At 44.7% G+C, this 19,240-nt stretch overlaps 1 protein-coding gene across 1 annotated transcript in view; it reads right to left on the bottom strand.

Moving 5' to 3' along the window:
- LOC138759530 (cAMP-dependent protein kinase type I-alpha regulatory subunit) overlaps positions 1 to 18,348 on the bottom strand; it is a 32,917-nt gene extending 14,569 nt beyond the window's left edge. Inside the window, exons 1-4 of the mRNA XM_069930108.1 lie at positions 18,115 to 18,348; positions 8,154 to 8,327; positions 4,525 to 4,616; positions 1,422 to 1,483 (exon numbers count right to left, since the gene is read on the bottom strand). Of these exons, the coding sequence (XP_069786209.1) occupies positions 1,422 to 1,483; positions 4,525 to 4,616; positions 8,154 to 8,327; positions 18,115 to 18,285 (499 nt within the window). The 5' untranslated portion in view covers positions 18,286 to 18,348. The remainder of the gene's footprint in view (positions 1 to 1,421; positions 1,484 to 4,524; positions 4,617 to 8,153; positions 8,328 to 18,114) is intronic.
- Between the last annotated feature and the right edge of the window lie 892 nt (positions 18,349 to 19,240).

Here is a 19,240-nt window from a genome sequence, read left to right as displayed (position 1 = left end):
CTTCCAAGTTCCTGACCAACATCCTGAGATTATTACTGACCGAAAACAAAAGTTGTGGCTAAAAATGAACACCAGGAGCTGGCTATCCAATGACAAGCGACTCACCTCCAGACGAGTCAAATATTTTCCACCACCCAGAAGTCACATACCAGGGGTGTGACAGAATACTCACCATGAATGCAGTTCCCACAAATGAGGATCAACACCATTCAAGACAAAGTGCCACTATAACTGTGAGTGATTCCCACATTTCCCCCCCCCCCCTCAAAAACATATCCATGTATTCTACACCTCCCCAGGCTTGTGATCCAATGCAGGCATCAATTGCCAAGCCAATTTCCAAAACGTGGTTACTTCTCATAAGTCATTTACACCAACCCATCATCTTATAATACCATTACCCCTTTTCTCCACTCATCTACACAAGCTGTTTTACATCTCACCATTATAAATGGCTGGCTGCTCCATTTCCACATAGTCATAAATGCCCAGATGTTCCTTACCCAGCCACCTTCCCTTCCACTGTCTTTTCCAAACTCGTCTGGATTGGTTTCTAATATCACCACCTTTTACTCCAAATCTGCTTATTGTCAAATTCAGATGGTTTAACCTATGTATCCATATCACCAAGGGAAATGTGGATCAATAATGCACTATATTCAAGATCAATTTCTGAAGCATTAATGCTTTTATAATTGGGGGAAAAAAATTGATTATAGGATCAAAGAGTGGAGAGAAAAAAAGTGATTGTTTCCACTGGTCTTAGATTTTCTTAAGACATAATGGATGATAAATGGTTCCAAAAGTTCATGCTGGCTCTTCACGCATTCACATGCAGCCAATTCTCAAACCCTGTTCCCTTATTCACCTAGAAGCAGTTTACAACTCCCAACTACTAGCATGTACTTGGAATGTGGAAGGCAAGCAGAGCACAATAGGAAAATCCACATAGCCGCCAACAGCAGCCTAGGTCAGAATTGGACCTGGATAACTGGACTGCCTCTTTCAATTCTCTTATGGTTATCAAGTTCATTAAAATAGATCATATTTTTCCTCTGACTTTACAACACTGTTATGCTTCTTGTTATATTTCAATGTTAACTTTAATATCCTATGCCAAGGCAAATGATGATGTTGGCTACAATGGCACAAAGTTATTCACAGAACTAAGTCAGAATTGAGCTTGGTTGAACCCCAAACAATATAACTTGTACTTAGGGAAAAGTTTGGAAAACTAATCAATATTAATCCCCTTTCCACTAATTGACAGCAAGTTACAAATCAAATATTTTTGCTTTGACTCCATCTGTCCTTCAGGGCAGAAATGTAAGTAAATGGAGAAGTGTAAAGGAAGAATCACACTGTTAACAACCAGCATTAAATACAAAAATTATTTCCTACCAATGGTCAGAATTTTTTACCTTGTTGTATGACTGTTTCACCAGCGATGTACATAACTGGGAACATTGCATCAAAAATATCACTAAAAAAGAAATCAATATCAAAACTTGCACTTTGCACAACCAGCGGTAGACGGTATTTCAAAGATTTCAGAATTGCATATTAAGTTCCAACAAAAAGTTATACATTATGCATTCACTTCACATTTATTCCCATCAGGAAAGTCATATTTTAAGTCGACTTCAAACAAAAATCATGTCATTGAAAATTCATATTCTGCATTTGCACTTAGACTTCTTCCCTACTGGTCTTGGTGCAGTCAATAACAAACATGGTGAAAGTGTTCACCAGGACATTGCAACCATGGAATAGCAGCATCATGGGAGTAATTGGAATCCATCAATGCTGGCCGACTATTGTTGGACACGGACATGAGACGCATCAGGTTCTGAGTACAAACAAAAATCAGTAGCAAAACATTTTTAAGTCAGTTGAACTAATACAACGTGTCAGCATCATTATGCGATTAAACAGGCTAAATTCAATAAAAGTTAATTCAATCCTTTGGACTTCATGTCCCAGATTTCAGGGACTACCAATAAGTGCATGTACTCAGTATTGGTTTTATATCCAACCCAGCTGGTTCGTACAGGTGTTTGCAGTGTAAAGGTTTACCCATGGACCTAGTACAGAGTATAGTTATACAGTGGAACCCCGTTATAACACGATGGTTCAGGTCCAAAAAAAATAAAGTCACGAAAAAAGTTGAGTCGTGCTAAATTGGGGTCACGAAAACAGCATTTTGAAAAAGATAAAGAACATATGTACAATATCTTTTTGTTCGTTGCCTTTCTGAATACAGCACGTTACCGGTGGCAAGCAAATCCAAAATGCTTATGAGCTGGAGGGATTTTTATGTGGTCCACATTCTGGGTCTCCAGCCAACAGGTACTCAATGGCTTTAGACAGTTTCAGTGGTGGGGATGGAGGATCCTCTTGTCGTCCTCCTGTGGTTCTGGAACCAGTGCTATAGTAACATTACAGACGACTTGGGAGTCTGTCAGATGCTCATCTATCAGGCATTTGTCATCGGCAGAGTACCACTGGTGAAAATCCTCTTTGCTAATTTGAAACAGCCTCTGTGCCTCACCCACCTCTTCATCTGTGAACCCATAGAATTCTTGCTCATCGCCATCATCTTCATTGCTGGATTTTCGTGAAGAGGCTGGGCCCAGACCTTTCTCCCAGCATTTTCCCCCACACACAAGGAGCTGACTGCTGCCCAGCCCTTCCCACCTAAGTGGCAAATTTCTTTAACATTCATCCTTTTCAGATAGTTTTCCAGCATTGTTGATTTGTCAACAATTCTACAAATTAATTCACGCTTGTAATTCTGCTTGAATACAGAGATGATTCCCTGATCGAGATGTAATGTTTTTTGAAAGGCAAGAAACTTGGATCTTTCTGTCACGGCTTAATAGGTTGGCAGCTGACAGGTAGGCGGGACAGTTGTCAAGCAAAAGAGCTTTGGGTTCTACCTTTTGCTTACGCAAATGAGCGCGGACAGCAAGGACAAAAGTTATGTAAAACAAATCAACAAAGATGACACTGGTCATCCAAGCATTCCTGCTATGTGTGTATTCAAATGGTAATGACTTCATATTGACATGGCGGAAAGAGGGGCGAGTGAAATTTGACAATCGTGAATGATTTTAACGTGTTCCAGTCTTGTTAACACAAAACAATAATGTCACACGATCTTTGCATTGTTTGAACCCCTCACATCGATGGCCATCATCTTTGCTAAACAGTGTGCATTCTGGCATCATCTTGTAGCAGAGGCCTGTTTCGTCACAGTTGTACACTTGTTCTTTGACATAACCACCTTCTTCTAAGAAAGTTTTTAAGTTCTGTCAGATATTCGCTGGCAGCGACACTGTCGGCTGAGCGATTCTCCAGACATCAACACTTGAGAAATCCCTTGATGGCGTTTAAACCAGTCTAGCCATCCTTTGCTAGCTTTGAACTATGAGGTTTCTCCTTTGATCAACTGATCAAACCTCAGCTGGAGCTTTGAGAATAGGCCCAAAAATTGGAAAGCCTTCTCAATGCGCTTGAACGAGCCACTCGTACATGGAGTCATCGAGGCTGACATCTTTGGCTGTCTTCATAAGTTTGACCTTTAGTCCCGCGTTTTCCTCATCTTTCCAAAGCAACACACGCAACTTGTCTTCCTGAGATTTCCAGCCACAGTGTTGATTCAGGTATGCTGAAGTCGCATGCAACTTGGGTTTGGCTTTTATTCTTGATCACAACAAGTGTGTAAAGCTTATCTTTCACTGAAAAAGATTTTAGTCTTCTAAAGGTGCATTGCATTTTGATCTGAAAACAATTTCAATTCCAGAAAGGGGCCCACTGGCTGATCATGTAATATCCAGGTTCACGTTAAATCAGGGTTCCACTGTATTATGAAAGGTTTTTAAAAATGGCCAGAGTCCAAAGGGTTAATGATTCTCCAACTTCCTACCCAATATGGCAAATCCAAAAATATCAGTGTTAGCTTGATTTTGTTTACCATAATCCCCAATTTTTTTTCAGGAAGCAAATCTTTTTAAAAAATGTGCTGTCCAGTGTAATTAGAGACCAAGTTAACCCAAAGGTCATGTGTCAACTCTAGGCACCAAGAAATGAATAAACATTTTTCTCTAGTCAAACCAAAAATCAATTCCCCATGATTATTCATGAGAGCTTAAATTTGTTGAGAAACCCAGGATAACTCAACCCAATTTACAATCAAAGAATTAATGAAGCATCATGTAGGCAATCTATGTGCACTTAATTCCATGAAAAATATCACAGAAGAACAGCCATTACTCGGTTATGAAATGCTGATTGGAAAATTCTTCAAAATATCAGAATTTCCCTTTATTTAAAAAAACTTCACTGGAAAATTTTGACCATCTGAAACAGAATAAGCTAGTTTTAATCTTTTCCAAATAAGTCAAACTAAAGCCCACAAAATTGATTAAAAAATAAATGCTATCAAATTTTTGAAGCGGAGACAAACTAATTGCATTGCCCAATAGAATCTTTATATTCATGCCAAGATCTTTTGCTTCTCACCTTCTTTCATTGTCATCCAAATGAGAGAATAGCACATTCTTTTCAATGGCTTTAGCCAGGGCAGCCATAGTCTTGTAATCTTTAGTAATTACCTGAGTAGTTACAAAACAAATATGTACTACTTTTAATAGGTGACAGATACAGTAAAATATAAAACTCTGTATGATACCGTTCCTGTTTTAGTTGCTATGGGAAATGGTTTGTTGGGTTTTTGCTTCCAATAACGATAATTTGCATAACCACAAAAACAAAATCTTCAATAATCCACCAATGAAATTACAGAACTTTGTAGCAAATAATTAACTCAGTAGATTAGGCAGCATCCAAAGTAGAAATGGTCATTCAACATTCTATGTCAAGACCCTTAATTGATACCAAAGTAAAAAAGAAAAATAAAGGAAAGAAGAAGTTGGAAAGAGGCCGAGGTAATAGGGCATTGGACAGAAGGCAAAAGGTCAAGAGCAAAAAATGTGGAAACAGTGGAACCATATAGAGGTGGGGGGTCACCCAAAATTAAGAAATTTTTCATATCATCTTTAAGGTTGTCCAGGAGAAACAAGTGTGGTTTAGATCCACAAAAAAAGTGCCCAGGTATTCAATACAGTGCTTGGTCTAAGTGGCATAGAGAAAGGAGGCTACATCAAGCACAACGTGTAGTTAATTAAATGTGCACGCAAAGCTTTGCCTCATCTTGAAAGTTTGTTTATGGCCCTAAATGGAGCCAAGGGGAAGAGGTAGAGCAGGTTTTGTACTGTGATTACAGCAGGCAAGGGATTTAAATGGTGGATGGGGAGGGAAGAGCAGACTGGGGAGTCTCAGAGAGAATGATCCCTATGAAAAGTGGATGAGGGTGGAATTTTGCTGAAGTTAGAAGTTTTGGAAGTGTAAGCTGGTGGGATGGAAAAAGTGAGGACAAAAGTGACTCTCCTGGTTTGTGCTGAGGGAGAGGTGGGATGAGGGGAAAATAAGAGAAATGGAAAACATGTCTACAAACTTTATCAATGATAATAAAGGAGAATCCACGTTTATCAAAGAAAACATTTCAGATGTCCTGGAATGGTAAGCCTAATCCTGGAATAAATACAACAAAGGCAGAGAAATTAGGAGAAAGAAACAATGTCCTTACAAGAAACAGGGTGGGAATAGGTATTATCCAGGTAGCTGTAAAACTCAGTGGATTTTTAGAGGTCCATGGCTACTTATCCTCTGAGATGGAGGCAGATGGAAACTGAAAAAAAAGTATCAGAAACAGTCCTGCAAACCTAAGGGCCAGATGGAAGTTGGCAGTGAAGTTAATTAAACTGTCAAGGAGCAGGACCGTAACAACCATTGTTCCATGTATCCAAGAAAAAGATATAGCTGGGGCCCATATGCACAACCAAGGCTAATCTCTGAATATTGAGAAAATGGGAGTAGTCAAAGAAGGGTGAGAACAAGTTCCATCAATCAGAGGAAAATGTTAGTCAATGAAAACTGAAGGGCCCTGAAGCTTTCCTACTGAGAATTGGATACATAAAGGAATTACATATCTGTGAAGACTGTGAGGGCTAGAAAACTGGAACTCTTCAAATGAAGTAGAGAGCATGAGCGGTGTCCCAGATGTTAGTGAAAAGGAACTGGATGGGGGAGACGAAACATTGTCAAGGAGATAGGTTCAGCAGGGCAGGAAAAAAAGACAAAAACAATGGGTCTGCCAGGGCAATTCTGTTTGCAAATTCTGGGTAGGAGATAGAAGCAGACAGTGCAGGGATGGAGGGTCATCCAGTGGGAGGCAGTAGCCAACAAATCAACAATCACCTGAAGTGACAAGTTTTGGAAAATGATGTCCTGATGGTTGCTGTGGTCTTGGCCCAGGAATGGTGAGCTGACATTTGGCCTCCACAATGTATGCCATACTTTCCTTGTCTACAGGTTTGATTGTGAAGTTGATGTGGTGCGGAGAGCTACAAGTTTGAGGAATGGGAGCCAAGGTTAATATGGGTGAGTTAAGTGGAGAACTCTAGGCAGATAACATCCTGTCAGCAAAAGGAAAAGTCAGGACCACGAAACTTACTGGAGCGATAGGAGGATAACCGTTGAAAACAGGTGAAAGGATTAGTAGAGGGTTGGAAATCCTTGTCAAAGAAATAGACATGGAGAAGGTGACAACAGAAGCATTCAGTACCATGTCAAGTGCAGAGTTCATTGAGGTGCAAACATAAAGATACAAAGGTGAACCTTTGGCAAGGACAGACATTCAGCATCGGAGAGAGGACTTCTAAAGGGATGGTGAATGCACAGGACATAGAGCCAGGATCAAGTGCGAGGTCAAAAGACGGAGGGGTGCAGTCTCAGGAGGAGGGTTTAGAAGAATGAAGAAAAGGGGAAAGGGTGGTGTGGTGCTGGGTATAGAAATGTAACATGGTGGGGGTTGTGAAACATCAAGTCTAGAGAGTTTACTGTGGAGGTGCAGGATTCCCTCAGTCATTAAGCCTCCTAGGGATACCAGGTGTAGGGAGGAGGTGGATCTGCAGGAGGCCTGTGAAGAAGCAGGTATGCCAGGGTTGGGGAGGTGGGCTGAACTCCATGTGTGGGTCCAAGGCTCATTCAGTGCACTCGGTCCTAATAACTGGGTGGGAGTAGAGTTCACACTATTTTCATGGTCCCCAGCCACAGGGCAGCCATCAGTGCCAAGGTCAAGGACCATGAAATAACCACTTCAGACTATTTCTACCCATGGATACTTCCTGATCCTCTGAGTTCTTCCAGCAGCTCATTATTTTGCAAGATTACAGCATTTGCGGTTTATTTCTTGAGCAGTAATTTGTACTGTTTCCTTTAAAATACATTTTTAAACAAGATTTAAACATTTCATCGAGCTTCCACCTACAAGAAGCCATAACGAAAAGTGACCATCATTTAAAAATTGTAATGAACAATTTAAGGTATTTTATGTACAGGCCTTGTGTATGTCCTTGTGCCCTGGTGTAACTGCATCAGCTCAATACACACTGAATGCACTAGCTGAAAATCTACCTGACCGGTTGCAACCAGATAAAGCTGTTGTGGTGATTAACTAGTTTTCAATCTGGTGTAAATATGCATTAAGGAAGTCAACAGTAGCCCTAGCCGTAGCAAAAAAATGTATTATGTCAACCTGGAAATTGGAAGATAATTTGAAAATACAACAATGGTATATAGAAATGAATAAATGTATTCCATTAGAAAAAATAACATAGTTTTAGAAATAATATTGAAATATTCGAACAAGTATGGGAGCCTTACATTAAATACAATAGCGAAAACCTACCGGGAACAAACATTACCTAAGTTGATGGAAGGAGAAGAGAAGAAAAGAATGGACTCAGTAGAATTTCTGGTGTATTTTTGTTGAATGACAACATTGTCTGACTGGCTTCATGCAACCTAGATTGTATACCTAAAATGGATGAGAGGGGGGGGTGGCTTGGGAGGAGGGAGGGGGGGGGGGGGGAGAAAAAGTCACTGTATATGTGTGAAAAAGAAAAAGTGTGTATCATGGCTAACGTGATTTATGGTGTGAAAAATAAAAAATTTTTAAAAAAAAGGAAGTCAACATAAAAGGAAATAACAGCAAACATCTCGTCAGCCTGCCACTATGTTTGACCTACCTTTCTTACGTAAGATGCAGCATCCTCCTCTGTGTAAACTTCAGCACTAATTGCCCCACGGCGTCCTCGTTCCTTCATTACTGGATTCATGGGTGGAGGGGGAGAGATTTCATCCTCACGCGAGTCCGATCGAGAACCTGATTTCTGCTGATTGTTCATCTGCTTGGCCTCCTCCTTTCGTAATAAGAGGGAAAATGTAATTTATAAAATATCCCAAATGTCTTTAATACACAAAAGCAACCAAGTGCCATTGTTTGCACAATTCTGCCATCTTCACAACACAGCAAGATTGTAAGCAATGCAAAAAAAATCAATTTGAAATAATACGAAACTAGATGTGAAAAAATAAGCAATAATTCTGTTATTTGAAGGATCAGTTTAACAGCCATTTCGCACAAGAAAATGCTGCAGATTTGAGTGGACATACAATTCAAGATTCCTTTCAACGCTATAAAAGTGAGAAACCTACCAATATCCGGCAAACCATTTAAACTGCAAGTCATCTCTCCTTGGGGCCTGCTCAATGATGGGACTGAGGTAGCTGGGTCCCAAGTGACAAAAGCCCAACACGTGTAGAATCACTGAGTGCAATCAGTTGAATTATGCAGATATACTTGAGTTTTAAAAACGAACCATTAAAATAAAAAATGTATTGAAGTGAGAACTTGAATGAAGTACACTTAATCAACAATTAAAATAAAAGGAAATTAATGTGCAGGTTATTCTTTTGACTTTAAAAAAAAAATAGATGGTCTTACTAGACTTGCTTCTGCACAGCAGCTGGGAAATCTGTGCCCAGCCTCAAGGGAGACTAAACCTTCAGCCAATAAAATAGAATACAATTCTGGTATCTGGCACCAATGTGGTCAGTAGATGCCGGATAAGTTGCTTGAAATTTACTCTTACAATGTCTATCTAATGCACCTGCATTAAAACTAAACAGTTGAAATGACAAATATACTATACTGTATTTGCATGAAAATATAAACTTTAAAGCATTTTACTTTATTTTTGACAGTCTGTGAAAACATTTGTCACTGCATTTGCAAGTTCCTCCCCCTCCAGAGAGCCCCCCCAAAGACAAACTAACATTATAGATAACTAACCCACACCCCACCCCCTCCAAAGTTTACAGATAAAGCCACTGACCAGCATGACTCTTACTAAGCAGGCATAAGGAGACGCTCAGAGAATCATCCCAACAACAAGTAGCATCAATCAGCTCTTCATCCTATAAGCAAAGAATGACTAAGGCACTCCACTGGCTGAATATTTGCTCCCAACTTCAAAGGTTTATGTTACTTTTACAATTTTAAACTTGTGTATTTTTATCTATTATTTTATTCTTATTTATTAAAGAGCCCCATTTTCATCCCAAGCTCCTTTTATCCAATCCTCCTTTTCTGCCAGAGCCCTCTCATGTCACCACCCCACCCCCCCATCCCAATATGCCCTCCAAGTTTCCCTCGTAAGCAAATGTCCACATCCTACAGTGGTTCTCAACCTTTTGAAGTCTAAGGCCCACGTGGCTTCTGGCCTAACATGGCCGACTAATGGCAATGGCTGAGCAATATTTTCAAGTCAAAGACAGCTCTGTTAGAAATACATCTTTAAAAATGTTAAATAAAATACTTTATATTAGATAAAGACCCACATAGAAACACATTGTGGCCCACCAATGGCCCACTTATTGAGAATTTCTGCTCTAACTTCAATCCTCAAAGGTTTACTCGATCTTGTCACGTCTTTTTCTTAACCATGACCCCAATATTTCTGGTCATCCAAAGTGCCCTAATTTTGCCACCTTTTACTCGAATAAGAACATGCTGTCCCTGAACTCTGTCTCTCTCTCTCTCTCTCTCTTAAAAGACCTTCCTACATTCGCTTATCTTTTAGCAATCCTCTCCAAAGCAATCTTCACAAGTTCCTATCTAATACCACCAAATTATCCTTTCCCCAATTTAGGGCTTTAATCTGCCGTAATCTCCTTTATGCACCTATAGTTCAGCCTCACCCTTCAGTCAATTAGAGCTCTCAGGTATAGGTCTCATATCCAGTAAAAGATTAAGAGCAGAAAAGACTTCCTATCCCAACATCCTTCACATAAAATTTAATACAAGTTGCGTTAAACATGGACCAAAGCACAGGAAACTAAAATGCATAATGTAATTTTGTTCAGGTGGAAACAGTGCACTTAATGGAGGGAAAATTGTCACAAATAATAGAATGGTAATGATTAATACAAGATTATTTTAACTAACAGTCAGCAATTAAAGTTTCATGTAAGTAAGAAATTGCTATACAATTGGAAAATAACCAATCCACAAACAATGAATCTAGCTGGAAAATGACAGCAGGCTCCCTGGCAAATGCTGTCAAGCTTGGGACTTCAGAACATACACAGATATGCAAACGTCTCAAACTTCCTAAAAAAAAACTCCAGTCAGAAAGAATTGTACTCCAGAGTCTATACAGGTTTGATTTAGCACAGGATTCTCAAGTTCATTGATATTTTATGACCGAGATGCAGTGCTTTAAAAAGTAAATGTTTATTATTCTAAACGAACAAATACCAAGTATGCAGGAGACACATCACTAAATTAACAAACAAGCAGGCACATTTAGAGACACAGGTTTGAATTCTACCACAATTGTCAAAATTAAATTTAGTTCATAACTGCAAAACCCCAGCTGCTTCAGGAAAGGAAAATCAGCCTCTCTTCCTCTACCTGATTCCTGATTTTCATTGATGTCATTCAGACTTCACCGCCCTATGAAATGGTCTAGCAAGCCATTCAATTGTATCAAAAACATTTCATCAAAATACAAAGGACATAGCCAAATGGTCTTAAGACTCCATCACTAATTGTCTATCCTGGCAGATCAGACCCACCGAACGTAGCAGTACCCAGAATACAAAGTGCAGCAGCCTAGGAGTCATTGGTCAACGATTCCTTGAAATCTCATTCCAAGACATTGAACAAGGGTAGTTTAATATTTGTCAAGGGTAATACAGTATACAAATTCATCACCTTTCCTCAGCTGGTTAATCCATATACATTTGGAAGAAACGGTGGAAGATGAATGGACAGAATATAGTGGGGAACTTCAAGAACTAGTCAGTGATGGCAATACCAAGCCACTCTTGGGTAGAGACACAAGGAGAATTTAGCCACCAGACAGGGTCAGTGGGAGATAGTCAACAAAAACAAGGGCAAAAAATTACATTACTGGTAATCATTTGTCAGCAGTCCATACCACTCTATTGGACTGACATTTGTTAAAATAAATGATCAGTAAAAGCATTTAATCTATGAGAATTTCTTAAAAATGCCCTCAACATTTATCGATGTTAAATGGTTTAACAGTTGGAATCCAAAGATGTCCAAGTTAAATATTAAAGCAACATTCTGGAATAAAATAAAATCCACTCCAATTGTACAATAAGAACTTGCTGTAATTCTGTAAAGTAAAATCAATAACCTGCTAACTACTATCCATCCATCAATTGTTTTCAGATGCAATGAGGACATTGAAGAGTTCAAACACTGAAGATGCTACAAACTTGTATTTATGATATACAAGTTACATTAATCAGCTTTATCAAAGTAATCATGAATGATTCAAAAAATATAACAGTCAACGAAATACTGAACATTTCATGACACTTTGAAAGCTGATCAGAAAAATTTGTGTGCTGCATTTTATTTCTATTTCCCCCAAATAGAATGTCACTTCTGAGAAGTTTCACTTTAATTATGTTATTCTCTTTGGTTTAAATCTTTAAATTCTTTAAATTCTGTTGACAAAAGTAGTTCTCACTTTTAACAAGCAAGAATACCTCCACTGTTCTAAGCTTCAGCCAAATGCAGACTCTAGTGAACTTCATTACTGACAAATGTTTTGTCACATCTTAAAATGTACATGTCTTCTTCGATATAATTTTCTCACTACTAAAACTGCTTTGTTTTAGTTCAATTAACTGCCAGTGAAGTTTTATGGGTTTTTTTTTCCCTTAAACCTTGAGAAAATTGGAAACATTATTAATTTTTTTTACTGAATTGCTAGCAGTACTACATGCCAGTGAGGGCAGGAATAGGAAGTTATAGCAAATGAACGTGTGACTGAAGATTCGCAAGAATGATTCCTGAAATTAAGGGATTGGCATACGAGGAACATCTGACATCTCTTGTACTGAACGACTTGGAGTTCAGAAGATGGGGGGTCCGGGGAGGTGGGGGGACTTCGGAAGCATTACGAATGTTGAAAGGCTTGACAGAGTAGATGTGGCAAAGTTGTTGTTTCCCATGGTAGGGGAATCTAGGACAAAAGGGCACAGTTCCAGGTTGAAGGGTCCCCATTTAAAACACAGATGCAGAGGAATCTCTTTTGTGACAGATTATAGATGTTTTTGGGAGATAAATTAGGGTAGGTTATTTTTTTTTTAAGCATAATTCACATACAAGCACTTTAACTGGAGCCCTGCTCACGCTAGACAGGGTGGCTCCAAGAGCCTTTGCAAAAACTTTGGAGAGTACCCAAGTGATTTCACTAATGGATTGTTGTTTACAAAGTCAGAGCCGCAGGCTGTCTGGAGTGGAATCTACTGTTCAAAGTGGGTCATGTGGTTTTGCAAAAAGAGAAAGAAAAACAGGGTGGGTGAGTGAGAGAGAAAATTCAGTTCTGTAGTTTTACGGTCAGGAGCAGCAGCTGGGGACTGGAACAGGACAAGCTGGCAAGCTTGTGGAAAAACCCCATTTGGAAGACGGGTTGTGAGTGCTTAGTTCAGCCTGGTCAAAGCCCTTGTGGTTCATGCAAGAGGAGAGGACTGGCTGCCTAATATTTCACTTGAAATAAGAGAAACATAAATGAAACTCTATGGTGGCCTGAAAGAAAGAGGTCATCATCTGGAAACCCCGATGGGGCAAGTTTTTTCTGCAAGACACTGACATGGCTGATTAGAAGGGATCACTTTGTGTCCTGGAACAACAAATTTCTCTCTGAAAAATGACAAAAACCTTCCTGTGTGGTAACCATTTACCTTTCAAGCATCAAAGCCTAGTGAACTTCATAAATGTTAAATTCTGTGCACAGTATAAGAATTGCTGGCAACCAATAAACTTGGAGGAATGAGAAGTGAGATTGGACTGTAAATCAAAGAACTTTTCTGAACATTATATACACGTGCGCTTAGAATGAGAAGGGGGTTAAGTTAGATTAGTTAATAGTGATGTCAAAGTGTGATTCTGTTTTCATGTTTAAAGATAATTAAAAGTAACTTTCGTTTAAGTAACCATTTGTCTTGGAGATAATCTGTTGCTGCTGGGCTTTGGGGTCCTCTCGGCTCGTAACACTTTAGACAGTGGTGAACCCCTGGAATTTGCTACGACAGGCGCTGCGGAGCAGGTCATTACATGTATTTAAGACAGTGATTGATAGGTATCTGAATAATCGAAGTATCAAAGTTTAAGTAAAGAAGATGGAGCTGGTGGGGAGGGGTGGAGGAAAGAGTACGGGGCAGTGGGATCAGTGTGGGGACTGATGAAGGGCTATAGGGAGAGCACGGGGCAGTGGGATCAGTCTGGGTATACAGTATACAATTTCCTATTGCTAGCAATCGCCTTTTCTAAATTCCTGCAGACCTCCTCGCAGTAACTGAATAAGTATGGGACCGTGGACGTATATGCAGTCAGACATTGCCTGAATGAACATAAATCGATGCATGCCTGTACTAACAGCAGCAGATTCAAACATGGGAGTTGCCGAACCACAGAGCTCTGGATCAGAGAGGTACAATCTGTATTAAACTTTACTAGTTATTTGTTTTGCAGCATTAAATATTTGAAAGATAATATAGTTAAACAATGTATTAAGATAACAGATCAAAGGTTTGTTAAAAATGAAAGCTGGGAAGGAATTTATGGGTTTTGTATTGTGAATACTTGTAAATGCTTTGAACCTAACAAATGATAGTAGAACACAAGAAGAAGACACAAGAGGCCAGAATCTGAGGAATTCAAATGTGAAAGTGTAGCAAGGACAGTAAAAGCCATGAAAGAATTTGAGAGAAAATTATTACGACACTGGGGAACCAAAAGTTGGTGTACAGACTGATGGTGAACAGGTCTTATTGTGACAGTACAAGAGGCAGTTTCAGATGAGCAAATGAGAGTGAAATTATGGAAAACCAGTCAGAATAACAGCAGCTTAAATCTGAAGGTAATCAGAGCACAGTGAAACAACTAGTAAAACTATTGTGCATTTGAGGAAATACATTATGTCACCAAAGACTCTCAAACTTCCACAGATGTTCAGTGAACAGCATTCTGGCTGGAAGGTGCCAACGCTCAAGATAAGCAAAAATTCCAGAGGGTTATTAACTCAGCCTGCGACATCATGGGGACCAGGCTTCACTCCATTGAGGACATTACAAGAGGTCGTATCTTAAGAAAGCAGCATCTATCCTCAAGGACCCCACCGCCCAGGCCCTGCACTCTTCACTTTGCTACCATCGGGATAAAGGTACAGAACCCTAAAGACGAGCACTCAGTACACAAAGTCATATTAAGTCTGTGGTTTGTTGATCATTCAGATATCTGATGGCAGTGGGGAAGAAACTGCCCTTATGTGGCATTTTTATTTATTTTTGTAAGGTGGTTTATTTGAATGTTTGCATTGTGATGCTGCCACATGACAATGAATTCTGAAGTGCAAGTTTCCTCCTTTCCTCCAAAAATGTTGGTAGGTTAATTGACTACTATAAATCATCCCCTTGAGTGTAAACGAATGTTGTAATCTGCAGAGAATGCGTGTGGGTACAATTGACACAAAAATTTATGCTTAAAAGGGGGCAGCGAGGAGAAGGAATGGTCAAAGAGCTGATTTCTATTTTCTCTCTCCGTGACTCCAAGACTTTCAGCCACAAATGACTAAAGCAGCAGTGGCGCTGTGCAATACAGTAGCTTAAATTGAATGGCATACAAACCAGCTTAAACCATGGCAGAGGCAAGAGAGTATAGTTGCAAAAATACAGATGCTAAATAACACAAGAGAAAGGAGGAGTTGGCCATTCAATGAGATCATGGCTGATCTGATGTAGATTTCCCCCCCTTCCCAATATTTAACAGGAGGAAATTTTGACTTAAAAGACTGGATAACAATGGATCCGGGGGGGGGGGGGGGGGGGGGAAGAAAGGCTGAATAATAAACAGAGTATCTAAAAATATAGAGGGGAATAATAGAAACCTCAGGAGTGTTTGGCAAATTAGGACACACTACCAAAACCTGATCTCTGGACAAGGTCATCAAGGGGTAACATGGAAGTGAAATAGAAGGGAGTCAGCAAGAAGTGACTGCTCAGGTTTGCAGGTTGTGACAGAGTATATGAAGGGGATAAATTAGGAAAGATTTGTCAGTCATTGGGAAGAATACATACTATCACCATTAATATATGGACAGTGCATTACATGGAGGGGAGAGGATTGGAGGGGTATGGACCAGGTGCTGGTCAGCGGGACTAGGAGGGTGGGGATTTGTTCGGGCATGGACTAATAGGGCCAAACTGGCCTGCTCTGTGCTGTATATGGTTATATGGTAACTCAGCTAGATTCCAGGTCCAGTTTTCCCTTGATCTTTGAAAGGTCCAACTAGGATGCACCGCGCCACATATCAGGCAGCTATTTTTGTTACTGAGAAATTCTTTTAGTTTTCACTGTGTTCGGACATGTCTCCCAGCACATTGGGTCCCTCAGACCGACTCGGAGCCGACTTTACACCCTTCATTGTAAGTGTGCCAAAAAGAAGTCCTTTCCCACCACCCAGCTTTTAAAACTCTGCAAGATTAAAAACTGCATAACCAGTACACATTAGGTCTCCCCACCAGGCAGCAGGACTCCCACCAGGCAGCAGGACTCCCACCAGGCAGCAGGACTCCCACCAGGCAGCAGGACTCCCACCAGGCAGCAGGTCTCCCACCAGGCAGCAGGTCTCCCACCAGGCAGCAGGTCTCCCACCAGGCAGCAGGTCTCCCACCAGGCAGCAGGTCTCCCACCAGGCAGCAGGTCTCCCACCAGGCAGCAGGTCTCCCACCAGGCAGCAGGTCTCCCACCAGGCAGCAGGTCTCCCACCAGGCAGCAGGTCTCCCACCAGGCAGCAGGTCTCCCACCAGGCAGCAGGTCTCCCACCAGGCAGCAGGTCTCCCACCAGGCAGCAGGTCTCCCACCAGGCAGCAGGTCTCCCACCAGGCAGCAGGTCTCCCACCAGGCAGCAGGTCTCCCACCAGGCAGCAGGTCTCCCACCAGGCAGCAGGTCTCCCACCAGGCAGCAGGTCTCCCACCAGGCAGCAGGTCTCCCACCAGGCAGCAGGTCTCCCACCAGGCAGCAGGTCTCCCACCAGGCAGCAGGTCTCCCACCAGGCAGCAGGTCTCCCACCAGGCAGCAGGTCTCCCACCAGGCAGCAGGTCTCCCACCAGGCAGCAGGTCTCCCACCAGGCAGCAGGTCTCCCACCAGGCAGCAGGTCTCCCACCAGGCAGCAGGTCTCCCACCAGGCAGCAGGTCTCCCACCAGGCAGCAGGTCTCCCACCAGGCAGCAGGTCTCCCACCAGGCAGCAGGTCTCCCACCAGGCAGCAGGTCTCCCACCAGGCAGCAGGTCTCCCACCAGGCAGCAGGTCTCCCACCAGGCAGCAGGTCTCCCACCAGGCAGCAGGTCTCCCACCAGGCAGCAGGTCTCCCACCAGGCAGCAGGTCTCCCACCAGGCAGCAGGTCTCCCACCAGGCAGCAGGTCTCCCACCAGGCAGCAGGTCTCCCACCAGGCAGCAGGTCTCCCACCAGGCAGCAGGTCTCCCACCAGGCAGCAGGTCTCCCACCAGGCAGCAGGTCTCCCACCAGGCAGCAGGTCTCCCACCAGGCAGCAGGTCTCCCACCAGGCAGCAGGTCTCCCACCAGGCAGCAGGTCTCCCACCAGGCAGCAGGTCTCCCACCAGGCAGCAGGTCTCCCACCAGGCAGCAGGTCTCCCACCAGGCAGCAGGTCTCCCACCAGGCAGCAGGTCTCCCACCAGGCAGCAGGTCTCCCACCAGGCAGCAGGTCTCCCACCAGGCAGCAGGTCTCCCACCAGGCAGCAGGTCTCCCACCAGGCAGCAGGTCTCCCACCAGGCAGCAGGTCTCCCACCAGGCAGCAGGTCTCCCACCAGGCAGCAGGTCTCCCACCAGGCAGCAGGTCTCCCACCAGGCAGCAGGTCTCCCACCAGGCAGCAGGTCTCCCACCAGGCAGCAGGTCTCCCACCAGGCAGCAGGTCTCCCACCAGGCAGCAGGTCTCCCACCAGGCAGCAGGTCTCCCACCAGGCAGCAGGTCTCCCACCAGGCAGCAGGTCTCCCACCAGGCAGCAGGTCTCCCACCAGGCAGCAGGTCTCCCACCAGGCAGCAGGTCTCCCACCAGGCAGCAGGTCTCCCACCAGGCAGCAGGTCTCCCACCAGGCAGCAGGTCTCCCACCAGGCAGCAGGTCTCCCACCAGGCAGCAGGTCTCCCACCAGGCAGCAGGTCTCCCACCAGGCAGCAGGTCTCCCACCAGGCAGCAGGTCTCCCACCAGGCAGCAGGTCTCCCACCAGGCAGCAGGTCTCCCACCAGGCAGCAGGTCTCCCACCAGGCAGCAGGTCTCCCACCAGGCAGCAGGTCTCCCACCAGGCAGCAGGTCTCCCACCAGGCAGCAGGTCTCCCACCAGGCAGCAGGTCTCCCACCAGGCAGCAGGATTATTTTGGCCCCTTGTGTGAAAAAGGACCCTCCTCCTCTCCCCCCCTCCTCCCCTCCCCTCTCCCCCTTCCTCTCTCCCCCTTCCTCTCTCCCCCTCCCTCCCCCTCCCCTCCCTCCCCCTCCCCTCCCTCCCCCTCCCCTCCCTCCCCCTCCCCTCCCTCCCCCTCCCTCCCCTTTCCCCCCCTCCCCCCTGCACACCAGACTCACTTTCTCGAGCTTCTCGAAGTACTCTCGGAGGTAGGTGATGGGCTTCTCGGGCCTGGCGATGCACAGCTGCACGATGCAGTCCTTGAGGACCTGTTGTATGCCGTGTTTGTGGACATACTGCTCGCACTCTCGCAGGCTGCGCTCTTCCTCCCCGCTCCCCGCGGCCGCCATCTTATCGCACCCAGGCGACGGCTCCCCTCGCAGCCGGTGAGCCAGGCCCTCCTCCTTCCTCCCCCCCCCCCCCACCCCACCCCACCCCACCCCCACCCCGCGCAACCGGCCGCCTTCACCACGCTCAGCCTTCCTCCGTCCCCAGCGGCGACCGCGGACGCTGCCGGCTGAAGGGAGCCGTCGGCGCAGAGGCTCCTCGGACACCGTCTCCACTCCCCCTCCCCCCCCCCAACAACAACCCTCAGCGGAAACCAGCCGCGTCGGCTGACGTCAGCCCGCCTCGCTCTCGGCAGCGCCACGCGAGCGCGCGCAGGCGCGCGGGGAAGAGGAAGGTCGCCGGGGTGCGGGCGGCCGCGCAATGGCCCCGCCCACGCGGAGAACTGTGCTTCCTCTCCGCCAAGAATGCGCCGGTGGAATTGTCGTTCAGGTGGCAGCGCTGGACCCCGGAGCCCACCCCGGATCCTCTCGCATCCGGCCTGTCCAGCATGGGCTCGTCCCCACACTGATCCTGCTGCCCCGCTCGCTCTCTCTCTCCCCCCCCCCCCCATCAGCCCAATATCAGTCCCCCGCGACCACCGCAATTTGGGAGAGAGAGAGAGCGGGGCAGCAGGATCAGTGTGGGGACGAGCCCGTGCTGGACAGCCCACGCTGGCTGCCCCTGCCCTGACGTCCCGTGCGGGGTGGGGGGCTGGCAGGCGCTCGCCAGCTGACTGTCATCCCCTTTGGGGGGGGGGGGGGGCTGCATTCATGTGCCTGGGTCGGTGGGTGGGGGGGGGGCTGCATTCATGTGCCTGGGTGGGTGGGTGGGGGGGGCTGCATTCATGTGCCTGGGTGGGTGGGGGGGGCTGCATTCATGTGCCTGGGTGGGTGGGGGGGGGCTGCATTCATGTGCCTGTGTGGGTGGGTGGGGGGGGGCTGCATTCATGTGCCTGTGTGGGTGGGTGGGGAGGCTGCA

The sequence above is a fragment of the Narcine bancroftii genome, chromosome 3 (genome assembly GCF_036971445.1).
Source record: "Narcine bancroftii isolate sNarBan1 chromosome 3, sNarBan1.hap1, whole genome shotgun sequence".
Classification (NCBI taxonomy): domain Eukaryota; kingdom Metazoa; phylum Chordata; class Chondrichthyes; order Torpediniformes; family Narcinidae; genus Narcine; species Narcine bancroftii.
The sequence above is the reverse complement of the archived record's forward strand: the minus strand, read 5'-3'. Positions and strand labels throughout refer to the sequence as shown.